The sequence below is a fragment of the Stegostoma tigrinum genome, chromosome 23 (genome assembly GCF_030684315.1).
Source record: "Stegostoma tigrinum isolate sSteTig4 chromosome 23, sSteTig4.hap1, whole genome shotgun sequence".
NCBI classification, from domain to species: domain Eukaryota; kingdom Metazoa; phylum Chordata; class Chondrichthyes; order Orectolobiformes; family Stegostomatidae; genus Stegostoma; species Stegostoma tigrinum.
Window position 1 is genome coordinate 11419888 of NC_081376.1, and position 16495 is coordinate 11436382.

At 40.6% G+C, this 16495-nt stretch overlaps 1 protein-coding gene across 1 annotated transcript in view; it reads right to left on the reverse strand.

Annotated features, from left to right (window-relative positions):
- rnf216 (ring finger protein 216) overlaps nt 1-16495 on the reverse strand; it is a 191603-nt gene that overhangs the window by 107991 nt on the left and 67117 nt on the right. The window contains exons 10-13 of the mRNA XM_048552721.2: nt 15014-15064; nt 12540-12677; nt 10695-10843; nt 3844-3922 (exon numbers count right to left, since the gene is read on the reverse strand). Coding sequence (XP_048408678.1) covers nt 3844-3922; nt 10695-10843; nt 12540-12677; nt 15014-15064 — 417 coding nt within the window. The remainder of the gene's footprint in view (nt 1-3843; nt 3923-10694; nt 10844-12539; nt 12678-15013; nt 15065-16495) is intronic.

The window sequence follows — 16495 nt, forward strand, 5'->3', positions numbered from 1 at the left end:
TGGCATTTGGCCAACTAATCCGGATCTATCCACAGATGTAGACTTGGAAAAAGTGCACTCCAGTACATCCAGGTTAAAATAAGATTTCGCACCCTCCTTCAAATAATTACAAAAATAAGTTTTAAACTTTGATAATGTTAGCCAGAATAAAACAGTTTATAAAACCAAATAGGAAGAGTTTTATATTTTAAAACAAAACAGATCCTTAGCTTCAATAGTGTAGCATGTGGGGGCTAATTTTTACAAGCTTGGTGCCAATTAAAAAAACAACAAAGTTTCATCACTACTTTCTCTACTGCTTTCAAAAAAGCTGACATTTCTTTAAGTGCATAATAGGTGGATTCAAGCAAAACCAGAATGCATTTAATGCCAAACATCCTAACCAGTACGCTGACTAGAAACATATGCTCATAATACAACTGGCATGCCTCAGATTCTAAAAGCAGCACTCCAAACTCATTTAGCAATTTTGAAAAATAAGAATGCCTGCAAAGTATTAACTCAGTTTAAGACTTTTGATCACACTGTGCCAACTCCAGAATTTCCTTACATCCCATGAGAACTGAGGTGAAAGAAATTGCCCTGTAACATCCTTATAAATACATTCCTTGAAGAACAGCAAATAACTTTTTTTCCAGTATTAAAATAAAGGCTGCATCAATTTACACTTCATACTCTCATTCCACAGATTCCAAGCTCACAATTGTACTTGGCACGTTTAACTAGGTCAGCATAACTTGCCTTGAATGGTTTCCATGGATACTGCTTTATAAATTAGATGTTTGGAAGTAGGCCACGATCTATCAGTGACTTTTTCTCCCTTATTAGATTGATTACCTCTACCATCTATAGGAGGCCTTTAAATCTTTCTTTACAGTTCATTCAACATAAAAGATATCAAAACACAGCTCTATCACAAAAAAATGTATATCCATATTCAATGCCAAATTTGTCCTATTCGCACCTGGACATTTCTTCAGAGTGGAGAGGGTCATAGTGAAACGCCAAATTCAAAATACTCTTCTACACTAATTTATACACAAATACATGGATTAGAAATAGCAGCAGCCCTTCAGCCACTTGAGCCTACTCTACCATTGCTAATCTGACTCCTGTCTACACCAAAATATTTCAATATCTTGCTTAATAACAATCTACCCACTTCTGTCTGACTTAAAAATATTCAGACAGACTCTGCTTCCAGCACATTGAGCAATGGACCTCAATTCTCCTTGTTACATTCTATTCGCTTTCCTGAATACTTGCTGTATGTACATTCTAACACTTTGTGATTTAAGCATGAGACACCCAGATCCCTGTGCAGCACAAGGCTTTGCAACTGCTCACCATTTTGATATTCTACTTTTTAAAATTTTGCTCAAGGGTGTAATTAAATAGTATGGAATCACAGGATTTGCATTCCAAACTTTATCTGAATATCCTCAATAGCCTTTTCTATAAAATAGAGACTTCCCTTCGTCTGATACTGTCCAGAGAAAGTAGAACTTCAACTTTCCAACTTTCCTTAAAGTGTGATCCAACAATTTGATCGAACAACTAGCTGTGAGACTGACAGTTCACTATATCTTGGAGTGGTACGTGCAGTATCTCTGCTGACAGCTAAAAGCGAAGTTTAAACATGTAAAAATTGAAAGCATGACCCCTTATTGCACTCAACAGTATAGCCTGATGTAAAACAATCTTGTTGGCTTCTTCTCACTTCTTACACAATCGCCATGTAACATCTACATTTAGCAGTGCTATTACACATTAAAAACTTGATCATTTCTTCAGAAATGGTCATCTATTTTGTAAAGGTGCAAGTATATCATTTCTAGTAAAAACTGACAATGAGTACGTTTACACAGAATGCAAACAATTTCTCTATTATTAATCTTGTTCACAACCCCTCTATCCTACTACCTCTATACAGCTTGATGGATTTCTCAAGTCTGGAACTTCATTTCATTGCACAGTCCTACAGCACCATCTAGTGGAAGTCCTATTAAGATTTTTGGACCACAAATACAAAAGACAACAGAGCCCTTGCTTTCCGGGGGGGTCTAAACTCGCAGTTTAAAGTAAGTCTTGCAGATCAGTTCCAAAAAGAGTGCCTCCACCCAAATGAGGAAGCCATAACAGTATCTCATGCACTGAGCTTTCACTTCTCAGAACTCTTAATCCAGTATTTTTACATGCTGCAGAATGTCAGCTGTTCCTCACACCTGTTGAGCTCCATATTTTCTACATACTTGTTGGATTTTCTGGATGGGAAAGAGAATCAGAGTGTTGCTGAGCAACAGCCATATTTCCTTTACCACAAGTAGGACACAAAGTGCCTCCCTACATGGAGGAGGATTTGGGGGAAAAAAATACAAAGCAACAGTAAAAAATATACACAAACAGATCTCACCGAAACCTGGCTTGTTCACTTTGTCAAACTTTAAACAACTAAGAAGTGATAGCGTCTGTTGTCAGCCTCAAAAACATTACTTGCACCATTAATGACCTAATTCAACTATAAAATTTGTATTACCATTGCAATTTTCTCGGTGAAAGCAGGAAATAAATCCAACACAAATTATGAATTGGAAAGAAATGTATTCCTAGAATTGCAAGATTACTATAACTAAAGTTCCATTCTGCTTCAGGCAACCTGCTTTCTGGTTATATCAGACTTTAGTCAGTGTGCAGTTGCTATCCAAATTCATGTTTTCGAAATAAAATTGAAAGACACCAAGCTATCAAGGGGGTAACCTGTACAGTTATATAATTAAACCAAAGATGCTAAATTCCCATCTTGAGTACTGCCATGCTTTTTGCACATCATTCCAAACCATTTGCCGAAGGAAATCTATTTCACTTCTACCTTGACCTACCCTAGCTTCCCAACAACACTTTGATAAACCAGCACAGACGCTGGTTTTAATTTTCATACAAAATATCCAACTACAGTTTTGTTAGTTTCCAAAACTGTTTCAAAGCAATGAGATGCCACATCCCTTTTTCAGTTTCTGAAATGCTCACTCTCTTCTATAGATTTAGTTTTACAAACACCTTACCAAAACATGTCAATTCGAAACAGCAGGCCATTTGGCTCCTCAAACTCAATAAAATCAAGGCTGACTGGATTGCGGTCTCAGCTGTCCATTCCATCATCGTCTGATAGACTTTTTTAGTCAAAAGTCTATCTATTGCAGTCTAAAAGATATTCAATTGCATACATTTATTTGTACGACATTTAATGAGCTTTGTTGGAGATTAATTGCATACAATAGATCATTTATTTGGAAAAATGGCAACCTCTGCAATTAAAGCACAAAATGCACTTAAGAAGTTACCATAAAAGCATGTTTTTCTTTCTGGCTTTAATTTGAAGAAAGCTCTAATTATGGAAAATAGTATAGTCACAGTAAGTACAATAATTGGTGATTTGGCAGTATTGATCCATAACCGTTTTAATCAAAGCTGATAGTCATGATGCGGTATATCAGAAGCAAAAGGAGAAAGCTAGTATTTACACATTTCTCCCAGGTTTGGCATCAAAATCTACAGCAACAGTAGGACAATCCTTGCCCAAGTATAAAAGCAATTAGAGCTCAGTTACTATTTTTCATCATTACATCTGTTGGATGGTACTAGTGACTTCCAACATCTAATACAACCTTTGCACTTGAAACTTCGTTGAAGATTTACTCTATATGAACACAAATAGGCTGCTTGGCTCCTAGCAATAAGTGACTGTAAGTCAGATTCTCAAAACACCTGAAGCAACCAAATTCCTTGGAGACAAGTTCTCAACAGGAAGAGTTTGTAAAAGAAGTACAGAAAGCAGATTCTTACCTTTCGACAGCGAGGATTGGGGCAACTGAACATATTAATATCTTTGTCCAGTAGTGCTGGAAAGTTGCAGAATGGACATCTGAAACAAACAAAGATCCAAATAAACAGCAATTTCAGTCATGCAGTGCTAGCAAATTCCCTTCATATAGCATAATTATCTAGTGTGCAAAGAAAATATCCTAAACAACATGAAGCCATATCCATCCCAAATTCAATTCATGATTTATTGTTGTTTTGATCTCAAAAACAGGACAGCAGTTAGGACAATGAAACTGGTTCTATCATGCCTGACTGATTAAGAACACGCATAGCAGAGGTTACATTTAAATACTGAAGAAGTCCCATTAAATACTGTTGGGATGCCTGGAAATCTGCTGAGGCAAGATCAAGCTAACATTGTTCAGAATGTTAAAAACTGAAGGAAGCCAGTATTCCAGATTGGCCTGCTCTTCATCTACTCAGGAGTATAAACTTCTGTTTCGATATCCTTCATGTATTTATACTTCTAAAAATACCTATGTTAGCTGCAATGCCCTATATGATTCAATAGGCCACTGACAATTATTATTCAGGCCCTGATGTAATTAATGGAATATGAGCAAGACAATGTAAAAATTTCTATACCCACGGAAATGGCACCCTGTAAGGGTCAGTGGCCACAGAAATCAAGATAGGCAAATACATTTCACATATTTCAGTTTGATCCAAATAATAAATTTTTTGTCACTACTTCATTTGGAATTTGGGCTCTTCCAATCATTTAAGCAAAGACTGTGGCAATATAACAAGACAGCTTCATTATTAATCACGCCACTGACAAGCGTATCTGATAAGATGGATGCTGACTTACTGATAATATCAGTAACAAGTTGATCATGAATCCATTGAATCATTGATTCCCTACAGTGTGGAAACAGGCCCTTTGGCCCAACAAGCCCATATCAACCCTCAGAGCACTCCACCCAGACCCATCCCGATATAACCCACCTAATCTACACATCCCTGAACACTATGGGAAATTTACCGCAGCCAATCCACCTAGACTGCACACCTTTGGACTGTGGGAGGAAACTGGAGCATCTGGAGGAAACCCACACAGACATGGAGAGAATGTGCAAAATCCATATTGCTGCATTAAAGCATCAGTAAATTATCGAATTCTAAATAAATGCAAACCAGTCACCTGTGACTGAGCGCTCAAGTTCACGTCAACAGCATTTTGCGACAACTTTGCTCATTTTAGTGGGACAGCTTTGGTGGCTCTGACTCAGGCCACCAGGTGGAGCAAGACACTGAAACAACTGCACCTTGCAATAGGGATTGACAGCAGGGTTTCACTTAGATTTCCTACTCACAGTATCCCAGCCCACTGGCGCATCAACACATCATGGCAGGTGTAGAAATGAGAACTTTGCAAAAACAAAAAAAGTTAGGATATTAAAATTTGATTACTAAGAAGTTCATTCTCTCAGAAATCATTGGAAGAATAAAAGTCCCTGGAGTCTGCACTGCCATTCAATTAAGATCCAAGCTGATCTTGTACTTCAACTCTACTTTTCCATTGCTGCTATCCCCTCATTCCCTACGAGTCAAAAAAAAACCTACTGATCAAAACTGTTAATAAAGTCACGCACTAAACATTCACAACTGGGATAAACAATTGCCAAGGTCCACAACATTGAGTGAATTTCCCCCAATCCTGGACTCCACTGCCAGAAAACCAACTTCTCAGCATCAAACCCTCGAGAGACTTATAAGTTTGAAAAACATCATCGCTTCTTGTTCTAACTCTGGAAAATGCAGGTCCATTTCATTTGGTCTCCTCTCACGGGAGAGGGAGCTCTCCATTCCAGCAATTAATCTAGAGAATTTTTGTTGAACCCCCATAGTGGAGACCTTCTACAGCACTCCACATGTTGCGTCACCAAATTTAAACATAGCTGCACCAAGATTTCTTATTTCTATATAAGATAAAATTGAAATAATGCACTTTGTACAGCAACTACATATTTCAAAGCACTTTAAAAACAAATATTTAAGTCAAATCACTATTATTAAGTCAGCGTATATGAAAGATGATTCTTTGGCAAAACCAATATTCCAGAGACTAGGATATAAAAATAAGGTTGCAATCCCATTCCATCATTGAATTCAGTGTTTTGTGTGCTTCTCTCTCACTTCACCTAACAAAGGGGCTATGCTTTGCAGTTGTGAAGACATCTTTAGGATAAGCATTAATTTGAGACCCCATGTATTATTGCGGATGAAAGCAAAAAATTTCAAGATCAGTGAGTTACCCAAGATGCCCTGGCCAACATTCAACTCACAAGCAGCATTAAAAATAGATCACCTTTTCATTATCACATAACTGTTTGTGGGACACTGCTCTACACAAACTGGCCTTTGCATTTCCTTCATAACAATACTGACTATACTTGAAGAATTGGCAATAAGTCGGTTCTGAAGTCCCTGAGATTGGAGCAACACTGTTCCTGACATTACCTGAACAATGTTAGCGTTCGTAGATAACACAGCATGGAGCTGGAGGATCACAGCAGGCCAGGAAACATCAGAGGAGCAGGAAAGTTGACATTTTGGGTCAGGATCCTTCTTCAGAAATGGGGACGGGAAGGGAGCTCAGAAAGTATTAAATAGAGGAGGGGTGGGGCTGGGGAAGACAGGTGGGATGGTGATAGGTGACTGCGGGTGGGGATTGGTCAGTGGGATGGGAAGGGTGGATACCTGGGAGAGATGATGGACGGGTTGTGTCAGGTCAAGGAGGCAGGGGTGAGGGGGTTGGTCGTGGGATGAGGCGGGGTGGGGAGATTTTGAAACTGGTAAAATCGGCTTTTAGGCCATCGGATTGTAGGCTCCTAAGGCGGAATATGAGGTGCTGCTCCTCTAGCTTGCAGCAAAGTCATAGTCAAACTAGAAGAGTACCCAGGATGGGCATGTCACCGGGGGAGGGACAGGGGGTTAAAACGTTTCGCGACCAGAAGATGTCGTTGTTTGTCGCGAACAGCAAACAGATGCTCGACAAAACAGACTCAGGGCCTCCATTTGGTCTCACCAATGGATAGAGGCCACATCGGGAGCATGGGTACAGTAGATTAAGTTGATGGGCATGCAGGTGAGCCCCTGTCTAATGTGGAAGGTTTGTTTTGTGCCTTGAATGGAGGTGAGGGGGAAGTGTAGGGGCAGGGATAGCACCTCCTGTGATTTCAGGGAAAGGTGCTGGGGGTGGCGGGGTTAGTGGGGAGCGTAGAGCGAGGAGCGGTCCCTACAAAAGGGCCCTCCACCGCATATCTTGCGCTTCCCGCACCTCTGCCCTCACAACCCCTCACCCCAACAAAAATAGACAGATTCCTCTTGTCCTCACATATCACCCCACCTACCTCCATATCCAATGTATCATTGTCCACCACCTACAAACTGACCCCATGCCCAAAGATATATTACCCTCCCCACCCCTATCTGCCTTTCATTGGGACCGCTGTCTCTGCGACTCCCTCATCCATTTCACACTCCCCACTACCCCACCACCTTTCTCTGCAACCGCAGGAAGTACTACACCTGTCCCTACACTTTCCCCTCATCTCCACTCAAGGCACAAAACAAACCTTCCACATTAGACAGGGGTTCACCTGCACATTTGTCAACTTGGTCTACTGTATCCGCTGCACCTGAGGTAGCCTCTTTTACATCAGTGAGACCAAAGGGAGGCCCAGAGACTGTTTTGTAGAGCATCTGCACACTGTTTGCGACAAACGACAACACCTTCTGGTCACGAACCATTTTAACTCCCACTGCCACTCCTCGGGTGACTTGTCCACCCTGGGCCGCCTCTTGTGTCACAATGACACTACCCGCAAACTGGAAGAGCAGACCTCATTCTGTCTTGGGAGCCTACAGCCCGATGGTCTAAACATGGATATTACCAGTTTTAAAATCTCCCCACTCCCTGCCAACCCATGACCAACTCTACCTCTGATCGCCGCCTCTTGACCTGACCCAACCTGCCCACCTATCCACTCCTCCCACCTCACTGACCAATCCCCAACATTCCCTACCTGCACCCACCTATCACTATCCCATTTCCCTTTCCCAATCCCACCCCTCCTCTATTATTTATTTCTGAGCACCCTTCACCCTCCTCATTTCTGAGGAAGGGTCCCAACCTAAAATGTCAACTTTCCTGCACTTCTGACATTGCCCGGCCTGCTGTCTTCCTCCAGCTCCACATTGTGTTATCTCTGGCTCCAGCATCTGCAAATCCTACCATCTGATTGTTCAGATAACTCCATTTCCACATCTAACAACTGCTCAACATCGTTGTATACTGTGTTGTGGAGGTGCCAGTATAGGACTGTGGTGTACAAAATCAGAAGTAACACGACCCCAGGCTACACTCCAACAGGTTTATTTGAAATCACAAGCTTTCAGAGCACAGCCCCTTTGTCAGGCCAAACGAGAAAGCAGCACACAGAACTCAGAATTTACGGGCACAGACATTAAAAGATCATACAAATTGTATGAGTGGAGCATCTTCGCTTACCCGAAGATACACAACACCACGGTGTTAGACTGTCGAAGTAAAGTATTAACAGCTGTATAACAAGCAAAGGGATGACCTATAATCCAGTTAAATGAGGCAGAGAAAAAATTTACTGAAAAATTAAAAATAAGGTGATGCTGGAGACAAACTAAATGACTGGAATAACACGATAGGTACAAATGTTGCATGCCGAGTCTCCAACCAAAGCAATATGTAATTCAAAACTGTATAAACTAATTAAGGTAGAGAGATCATAATTTACACGGTGCAGGCAAGGATGCCCTGAGGCATGGTATATCAGCCAGACCGTGCAGACACTAATGCAATGGCCGAATGGACACCGTGTAACAATCACCAGACAGGAAGGTTCTCTCCCAGTCAGGGAACACTTCCGGGGTCAAAGACAATTGGCCTCCAATCGTTGGGTAAGTGTCCTTGAAGGACACTTACCCAAAGATACACAACACCACAATCACCAAACAGAAGCTGAGATAACAAAGTGTGGAGCTGGATGAACACAGCAGGCCAAGCAGCATCTCAGGAGAAACTGATAGCCAAGTTCTGTACACATGAAGACAGTCTTATGTACTTTCCGGAGGGACCACTCTGTCCGTGACTCCCTTGTCTGCTCCACACTCCCCTCCAGTCCCACCACCCCCCGCACTTTTCCCTGCAACCGAAGCAAATGCTACACCTTCCCCTATACCGCCCACCTCACCACGATCCCAGGCCCTAGGAAGACTTTTCAAATCAACAGATGTTCACCTGCAAGTGTCAATGTTATATACTGTATCCGCTGTTCCCGTTGTGGCCTCCTCTACATCGGGGAAACCAAACAGAGGCTTAGGGACCGCTTTGCAAAACACCTACGCTCTGTTCGCAACAAACAACTACACCTCTCACTCACGAACCATTTCAATTCCCCCGCCCTCACTCCTCAGACGGCATGTCCATCCTGGGCCTCCTGCATTGCCACAATGACACTACCCGAAAGATGCAGGAACAGGATCTCATATTTCGCTTGGGAACTCTGCAGCGCAAGGGTATCGACGTGGAATTCACAAGCTTCAAAATCTCCCCTCCCCCGACCATATGCCAAAACCAGACCAGCTAGTCCCCACCTCCCTAAACATTCCTCCCACCTCAAGCCCCAGTCCCATCCTCACCCACTAACCTCATAACCCCACCCCTGACCTGTCCATCCTCCGTGGACAGACCTATCCCCCTCCCCGCCAAATCGCCACCTACATTCACCTTCACTGGCTCTAACCCCACCTATTTGATCAGTCTATCTCCTCTCACCCTATCTTCTCCTTTATCCATCTTCTATCCGCCTCCTCCTGTCTCCCTATTTATTTCAGAATCCCCTTCCCCTCCGCCATTTCTGAAGAAGGGTCCTGACCCGAAACATCAAGCTTTCCTGCTGCTCTGATGATGCTTGGCCCGCTATGTTCATCTAGCCTCACACCTTGTTATCTCAAATTCTCCAGCATCGGTAGTTCCTACTATCTCTCCTTAACCATCATCTTGCGTTCATGTCACGCTACATGTGACCCCATCACACCGCTCCATACCTGTCAGATCTTCCCTACTGTCCTGTCTTGCTACCATCACCTCGATAAATTGTTATCATTTCTCTGCCTTCGTTTGTACAGTTTTGAATTACTTATTACTTTGGTGGGACCCTCAGCAATTCGTATACCCATCATGTTATTCCAGTTATTTGGTTTATCTCCAGCACCACCTTTTTGTAATTAACTCTTTGTCTCATTTAATCAGATTATAGGCCATCCCTTCACTTGTTATTCAGATGTTGATACTTTACTCACACTGTCTGACACTTTTGATCACCCGCGGAGACTTATTATTCAACACTCCATTCACACCGTTTGCATGATCTGTTGATCTCCCTCTGCCCATTAATTGTGACTGTGTGCTTCTCTCTCAGTTCACCTGACAAAGGGGCTACGCTCTGAAAGCTTGAGGTTTCAGATAAACACGTTGGGTTTATAACCTGGTGTTGCATGACTTCTGACTTAGTTACAAACCATCAATCCCAGGAAAGAACTCAACTGTAACTAATAAATTACAGTAAAATTAATCTGTTTAAACATGTTTTAGTATCCCCTCTGTGGCAGGTGGGATCTGAAACTGACTTTCTAGCCCATAGGTAGGAACATTCCCATTATGCCATATCAGACCCACATAACCACATGTAATAAGCTGCATGCTGGTTCAACATTGGTCTACATTTGTTTAATTAAGAAGTGCAGAAGACTGTGTATTGGATACCAACCGTACAAGCTCATCAGCACAGGCTGTAGCGACTGCCTCTTCAGCTTGACGTTCATAGTATTTGCATAGTATGTTCTCTGGCAGTACCTTTTCCAATTCACCATTGAGGAACGTGCAGCTACAGCAACTGTCCATGCAACACAACTGAGACTGAAAATAAGAGTCAACCAGATGCAATGATACATTGAAAAAAAAAGACAACTGTTTCGCCACCAAACATGAATTACCAAATATTTTTGGGTACGAAAATTTGTATTAACTTGACATCAGACACAGAGCTGATAGCAAACAAATGTTAAGTATATGATTAAATTTAATGATCATTTAAGATTTAAAACTAAATTTAAAGGCTATTTAAGGCAGAGATGATATTTTTCTCACAGATGGTCAAGTCTTTGGGAACACTCAGCCCAGACAGCAGAATCATTGTCAATTCTTTTTTGAAGGCAGTGGTAGATCTTGAGTAACAAAGTAGTCAAAAGTCACCAAGGTTATTTAGGAATGTGGAGGGAAGGCTCAATTAGTTCAGCCATATTCTTATTTGAATGGAGGAACATACTTCAAGAGCCAATAGGACCTATTTCTGCTCCAAATTCATATGCTTCTAGGTTTGTTTGCATGTTGCTTTCTTCAATTATTTCATTGAGTAGAATTTTGTATTTCAGAAAAATCCATAAAACAAACCAGTAAACTATTCCCTGATACGTTAAGCCTAGACTTTAGTATTTCACTCTCGGTTGTCCATTACCCCTTAAAAATAAAAACCAAAAGAACTACAGATGCTGTAAATCAGGAACAGAAACAGAAGATGCTGGAAAAGCTTAACACATCTGGCAGCATCTGTGAAAAATCAGAGTTAACATTTTGGGTTTGGTGACCCTTTCTCAGAATGTTCTGCGGAAGGGTCACTGGACCCGAAACATTAACTCTGACTTTTTTCTTCACAGATGCTGCCAGTCCTGCTGAGCTTTTCCCAGCATCTACTGTTTTTATCCCTTAAAAATAGTTTTTCCCAGATTATCCCTCACCCTTCATATCAACTCCCATCTCAGATTCTCAATTTGGTTTGGTCTTGGCATTACAAGTAAGAGAGCTATTCTGGTAGACATCATATTGTTCCTCCACTTGTTTGCGTGAAATTTATTTGCTTCATCAAGTTACATCATTATCCTGGAATATGCTTCCACGGACCCCATTTAGTATCTGGACCAAATGTTTATTGATAATGAATGTCATCTGGCAATTTAAGCTTTTACTAACTTTTATTTACACAAAATACTACACAAAGGAACATTTCATGTGTTGGTTAGCGATCACGAGTTTTAGCTTGTCGTCTTTTCCTTCTTGTACTGCATGGGAGGGATGAAGGCACCATTTCTCAGACATTCTAGCATTTCAAATACCAACTTTGTAATTTTTAATCAATTATCTTAACTTCCCTTCTGCATGATGACTCTATGTGCATAATACTCATCCAAAACCCATTTCTTTCTTGTGAGACTAGGTGCTAATTTAATTGGCATAGGGTCACTTGGTCAACTGAAAATCCAGAACCAACCTGGCTTCTTCTGGTAAACACCACTTTCAACTTGCCAATCATACAAACAAGAAATCAATGGTGACAACGTTAGCACAGAATAAACAAAGAAACAGCAAAATCCATTCAATCCTTTGGTATGCAATTTACTGCCAAACATGGGACAACTGATGTTATGAAACTCTGAGCAATGTCAAAAAAGGTGCATGACAACAGAATCCAGCTCTTCTTATTCTAGGTACACCCTTAAATCTTAAAGGGCACACGTCTTCAGTTTATTAAAGGTGACATATTTTAAATTGAGACTACCTTGCCAGCTCCAAACACAGCCTCTTGTGCGTATTTTATGAGGCATTCTTTACAGAAGAGGTGACCATCACTGCACTGCGTCAACTCCTCAAAGGCAAATTCTCCATAACAGCAGCCGCATTCAATCAGCTGTCCATCCTGTGTGCAAAATTCCACATGCTATTTAGTACATTTTTGACAATGAAATTTTATTCCACTTTTTACCATGTTCAACTAATCCAATAATTTGAAATAAATAATAGAACAGTGGATGTTCCAAGCATGTTTTAAATAATTCTTTAATTTCCACTGCTAACCTCTCATAGAGAAGATTATGTAGAAAACACCATGAATCACAGACCATCTGAGAGTGGTCATCAGTATTCAACATCCTTGATGCTCTGTGAGAGGTAGCACAGAATTTTTGGATGGTTCCAAAGCAGAGACTGTCAAAGCTGTTTGGCAAAATGCCTCCTCACCAGAACGCAGCTTGGCTAGTGGTGCGAAATGCCCTTTCCTTTAAATCCTTCCTACCTGACCTGATTTCAATCCATGGTCCTGGTGGATCATCAACTCAGCATGATTACGTGCTAAGGGACACATTAAAGCTTGGGGCAGCCAGAGAGGTGAAACTGAGAACGTTTATAGCGTCTGCCTGAAGCCTGAGGGCCTGGAAACTGTAAAATCCCTTTGGCCGTGCACATTACATAGAATGAACATTGTAAATCAAGAAAATTGAAAATGTATTGAGGCACCTCAGAGTGGAACATGATGTAGACAAAAATATTATATCTGTTGTACTTTTCATAATTTCCAATTTGAAACATTTTGTCCTCAGGCTGCATAACTGACATGGAATGCACTTTGTAAAAAATTAAGTCTATTTCAATAGCATTAAATGTAACATGCTGTATGGGAACAAGCTGAATTTTACTGCAAACCTTCTGAGGTTCAATGCCCAATGTTTTGTAATTTATTTCCATAAATTTTTGAACCAAGTGTATTTTTGGAAAATCAATTCTATGAAAACCTTCTCAATTCTGAGTAGAAGACAACGATGAAGCATGATAATTAACATCACATTCTTTCTGATTTTAGTATTTACACTGATTCATTCTGGCTTGTCGTTAATCCTTCCCAAGACTCAGTTCCATCAATATACCCAATCACCAATCCACATTTTATGACCCTCATGGAGAAAACTACTACAGTACTTTTACTGACTACAGGTGGGAAGGGTATTTTTAAAATTGTACTTCAGATTGAGTAAAAGGCGGGCATGTGTGAACCAGACAGAACTTGTACAGTTAGTCAGACTGGCTTTGGACATTCAATACGTAGAATCATTGAATCTTACAATGAGGATGCAAAATTGAGCAAGCTATGATTCAAGTAGCAAAAAAGCACAATGCAAATTATTTTGTTTTAAGAGCCATGATTTTTCTATTGATGCTGGTGACATAAGTGAAAGGTATATGGGTATTTGAATCATGAAACTGATAATTAGCTCGTGACAGGTGTATAATTAGGAATATTAGGTGAAGTTAACAGATGTTTTAGAATTGCAACTCTATTCCAAGGACAACATTTTAACGATATATACGTTAAAAGAATGGCCTTAGAAGAATTTTTTTAAAAATTGACCCCTTGGGCTAAAGATTCAGAAGAGTCCACGCTTATGAATATAGGGATATGCATTGTGGGCCTCATAAGAATGAAGACTGCTGCACTAGGAATGGAAAACAAAGACTTTGTCATTGCTCACGGACAGCAGCTCACAAGTTTGCGTTAGTTGGCAAGTCACGCACATGCTTCCTGCCCATAATTTTGAAACCATAGATTTACATATGGTTCCTGAAAAATGGGTTTCCGTGCAATCTTATTAATGGTACCTGAAACTTGTAACACAATACTAGAGCCATACTTTCTTGATGGCATCAGAAGACATCATTCAAACATGAATACAATGCAATGAATTAACCAGACATATTATACACATCATCCAAAATGGTTTCAAGAAAAAGGCAAAGCAGATATGCTATTCCAATTTGCAGATAAATATCCACAATGTGCAGGATTTCAAAGCAAAATGCCGGAAATACACGACAGTCCTACTGGCACCTAGAAAGACTAAGTCAGAGGAGCACAGAACTGACATAGAAGTAAAGAAATACGATTAAGGGCAGGCAAAAATTCAAATTCAACAAGTTTGCATTTAGTTACATCATTTCAAGGTCTATGTTTGGATAGTTCCTACCATTCCTCCTTTCAGAGAAACTGAGTAGCAGAACAAATCACATCTGTTTTAAAAATCAGATCACCGAAGATTTGCACTAATGTTTTAAGATGCACGAATGGAACATTCAGATGATTCTCAGCATGGCCACTTTTGGTAGAAAACAAGGGCGCTTCTAAAAGTGTGAAATTTGCTGCTACTCAAGTTGGAAATTACAATCTAATGTGCAGACTTGAAGTGCTATACAACTTGCGCTTACCTTCTGATATTGTTCTTCATTCATTTGCATAGCAAATTGAAAATCTGCATACTGCAAAAGAAAGAGAATAATAAGTATGGTTCCAATAGTGACTGGCAAACCATCCAGCATTGTGTTTTCTTGGTGCGCTGTTCTCACACCACTTGCCAATTTCCAATTAAGGTACTGATTCTTTATTGAGATGCTGTTTCATTGGTCACAGGTAGTTTCCAGTATTTCAACAAGTTTTGCATGTGTAATGTTAGACAGGCAAGCACAAGGCCAATATTTCAAAGCAAACCCTGCCTTCACATAGGCAGTGCAGCAGGAGTCTCTGGACAGCAATCTGGAACAGGAATTCTCAGAGATTTTCTCTTGCCTACACACAAGGCACTGAGGCTAGCTGCAGCTGCCATACCCTGTCTGGATGAAGGTCAACAAATTCAACAGGAAGGAGAAACTCCAAATTCTATGACTCAGTTGCTCCTTGCACGAATTCATTCAACCAACTGAGTCTTTTTTTGTTTCCCTGGATTTTCTGAGAGAGGGTATTACCTGTTTTCAAATTATTTACTCCTCAAAAATTGAAGAGTTGGAAACTACATGATACATTTAATCTTCAAGCAGCTATTTTGCTTTCTAAGAAATTACACAATTTGCTTTTTACATTCCCAGTCTCAAAAATACCAGAGTTACTCAGAGTTACTCCTATTCACTAGATTGTTGCCTGGTATGGAGGGAAGGTGTTACGAGGAAAGGCTGAGAGACTTGAGGCTGTTTTCGTTAGAGAGAAGAAGGTTGAGATGTGACTTAATTGAAACACAAAATAATCAGAGGGTTAGATAGGAGTGGATAGGGAGAGCCTTTTTCCTAGGATGGTGACGGCGAGCACGAGGGGGCAGAGCTTTAAATTGAGGGGTGAAAGATATAGGACAGATGTCAGAGGTAGTTTCTTTACTCAGAGAGTAGTAAGGGAATGGAACGCTTTGCCTGCAACGGTAGTAGATTCGCCAACTTTAGGTACATTTAAGGCGTCATTGGATAAGCATATGGACGTACATGGAATAGTGTAGGTTAGGTGGGCTTGAGATCGGTATGACAGGTCGGCACAACATCGAGGGCTGAAGGGCCTGTACTGTGCTCTAATATTCTATGTTCAATAGTTAAGTTCTAGGATTGTACATTATTTAAATCTGGTACAAAGTTCTCAAATATTTTTTATGAGCTGTTTCCCAAGTTATCCTCCACTTTCACACGCAAACATGTCAGGCAACAGACAATCTCTGGCTCACTGTGTAAAATATCACAAAAGATCCATTAAAACCCTCTATTTAAAATGTAGACCAAGATACATAATAGAAAGCAAAATTTGAGAAGCAGAACGAAATGAGGAAGAGCGTGGAATAGAATAAGGGGGAAGAAATGGGGAAATAAAACAGAGCAAAGAGGATCAATTGACTACAAAGCACAGAGCCAAGTCCGTCAATTCTCATCCAAAATTCT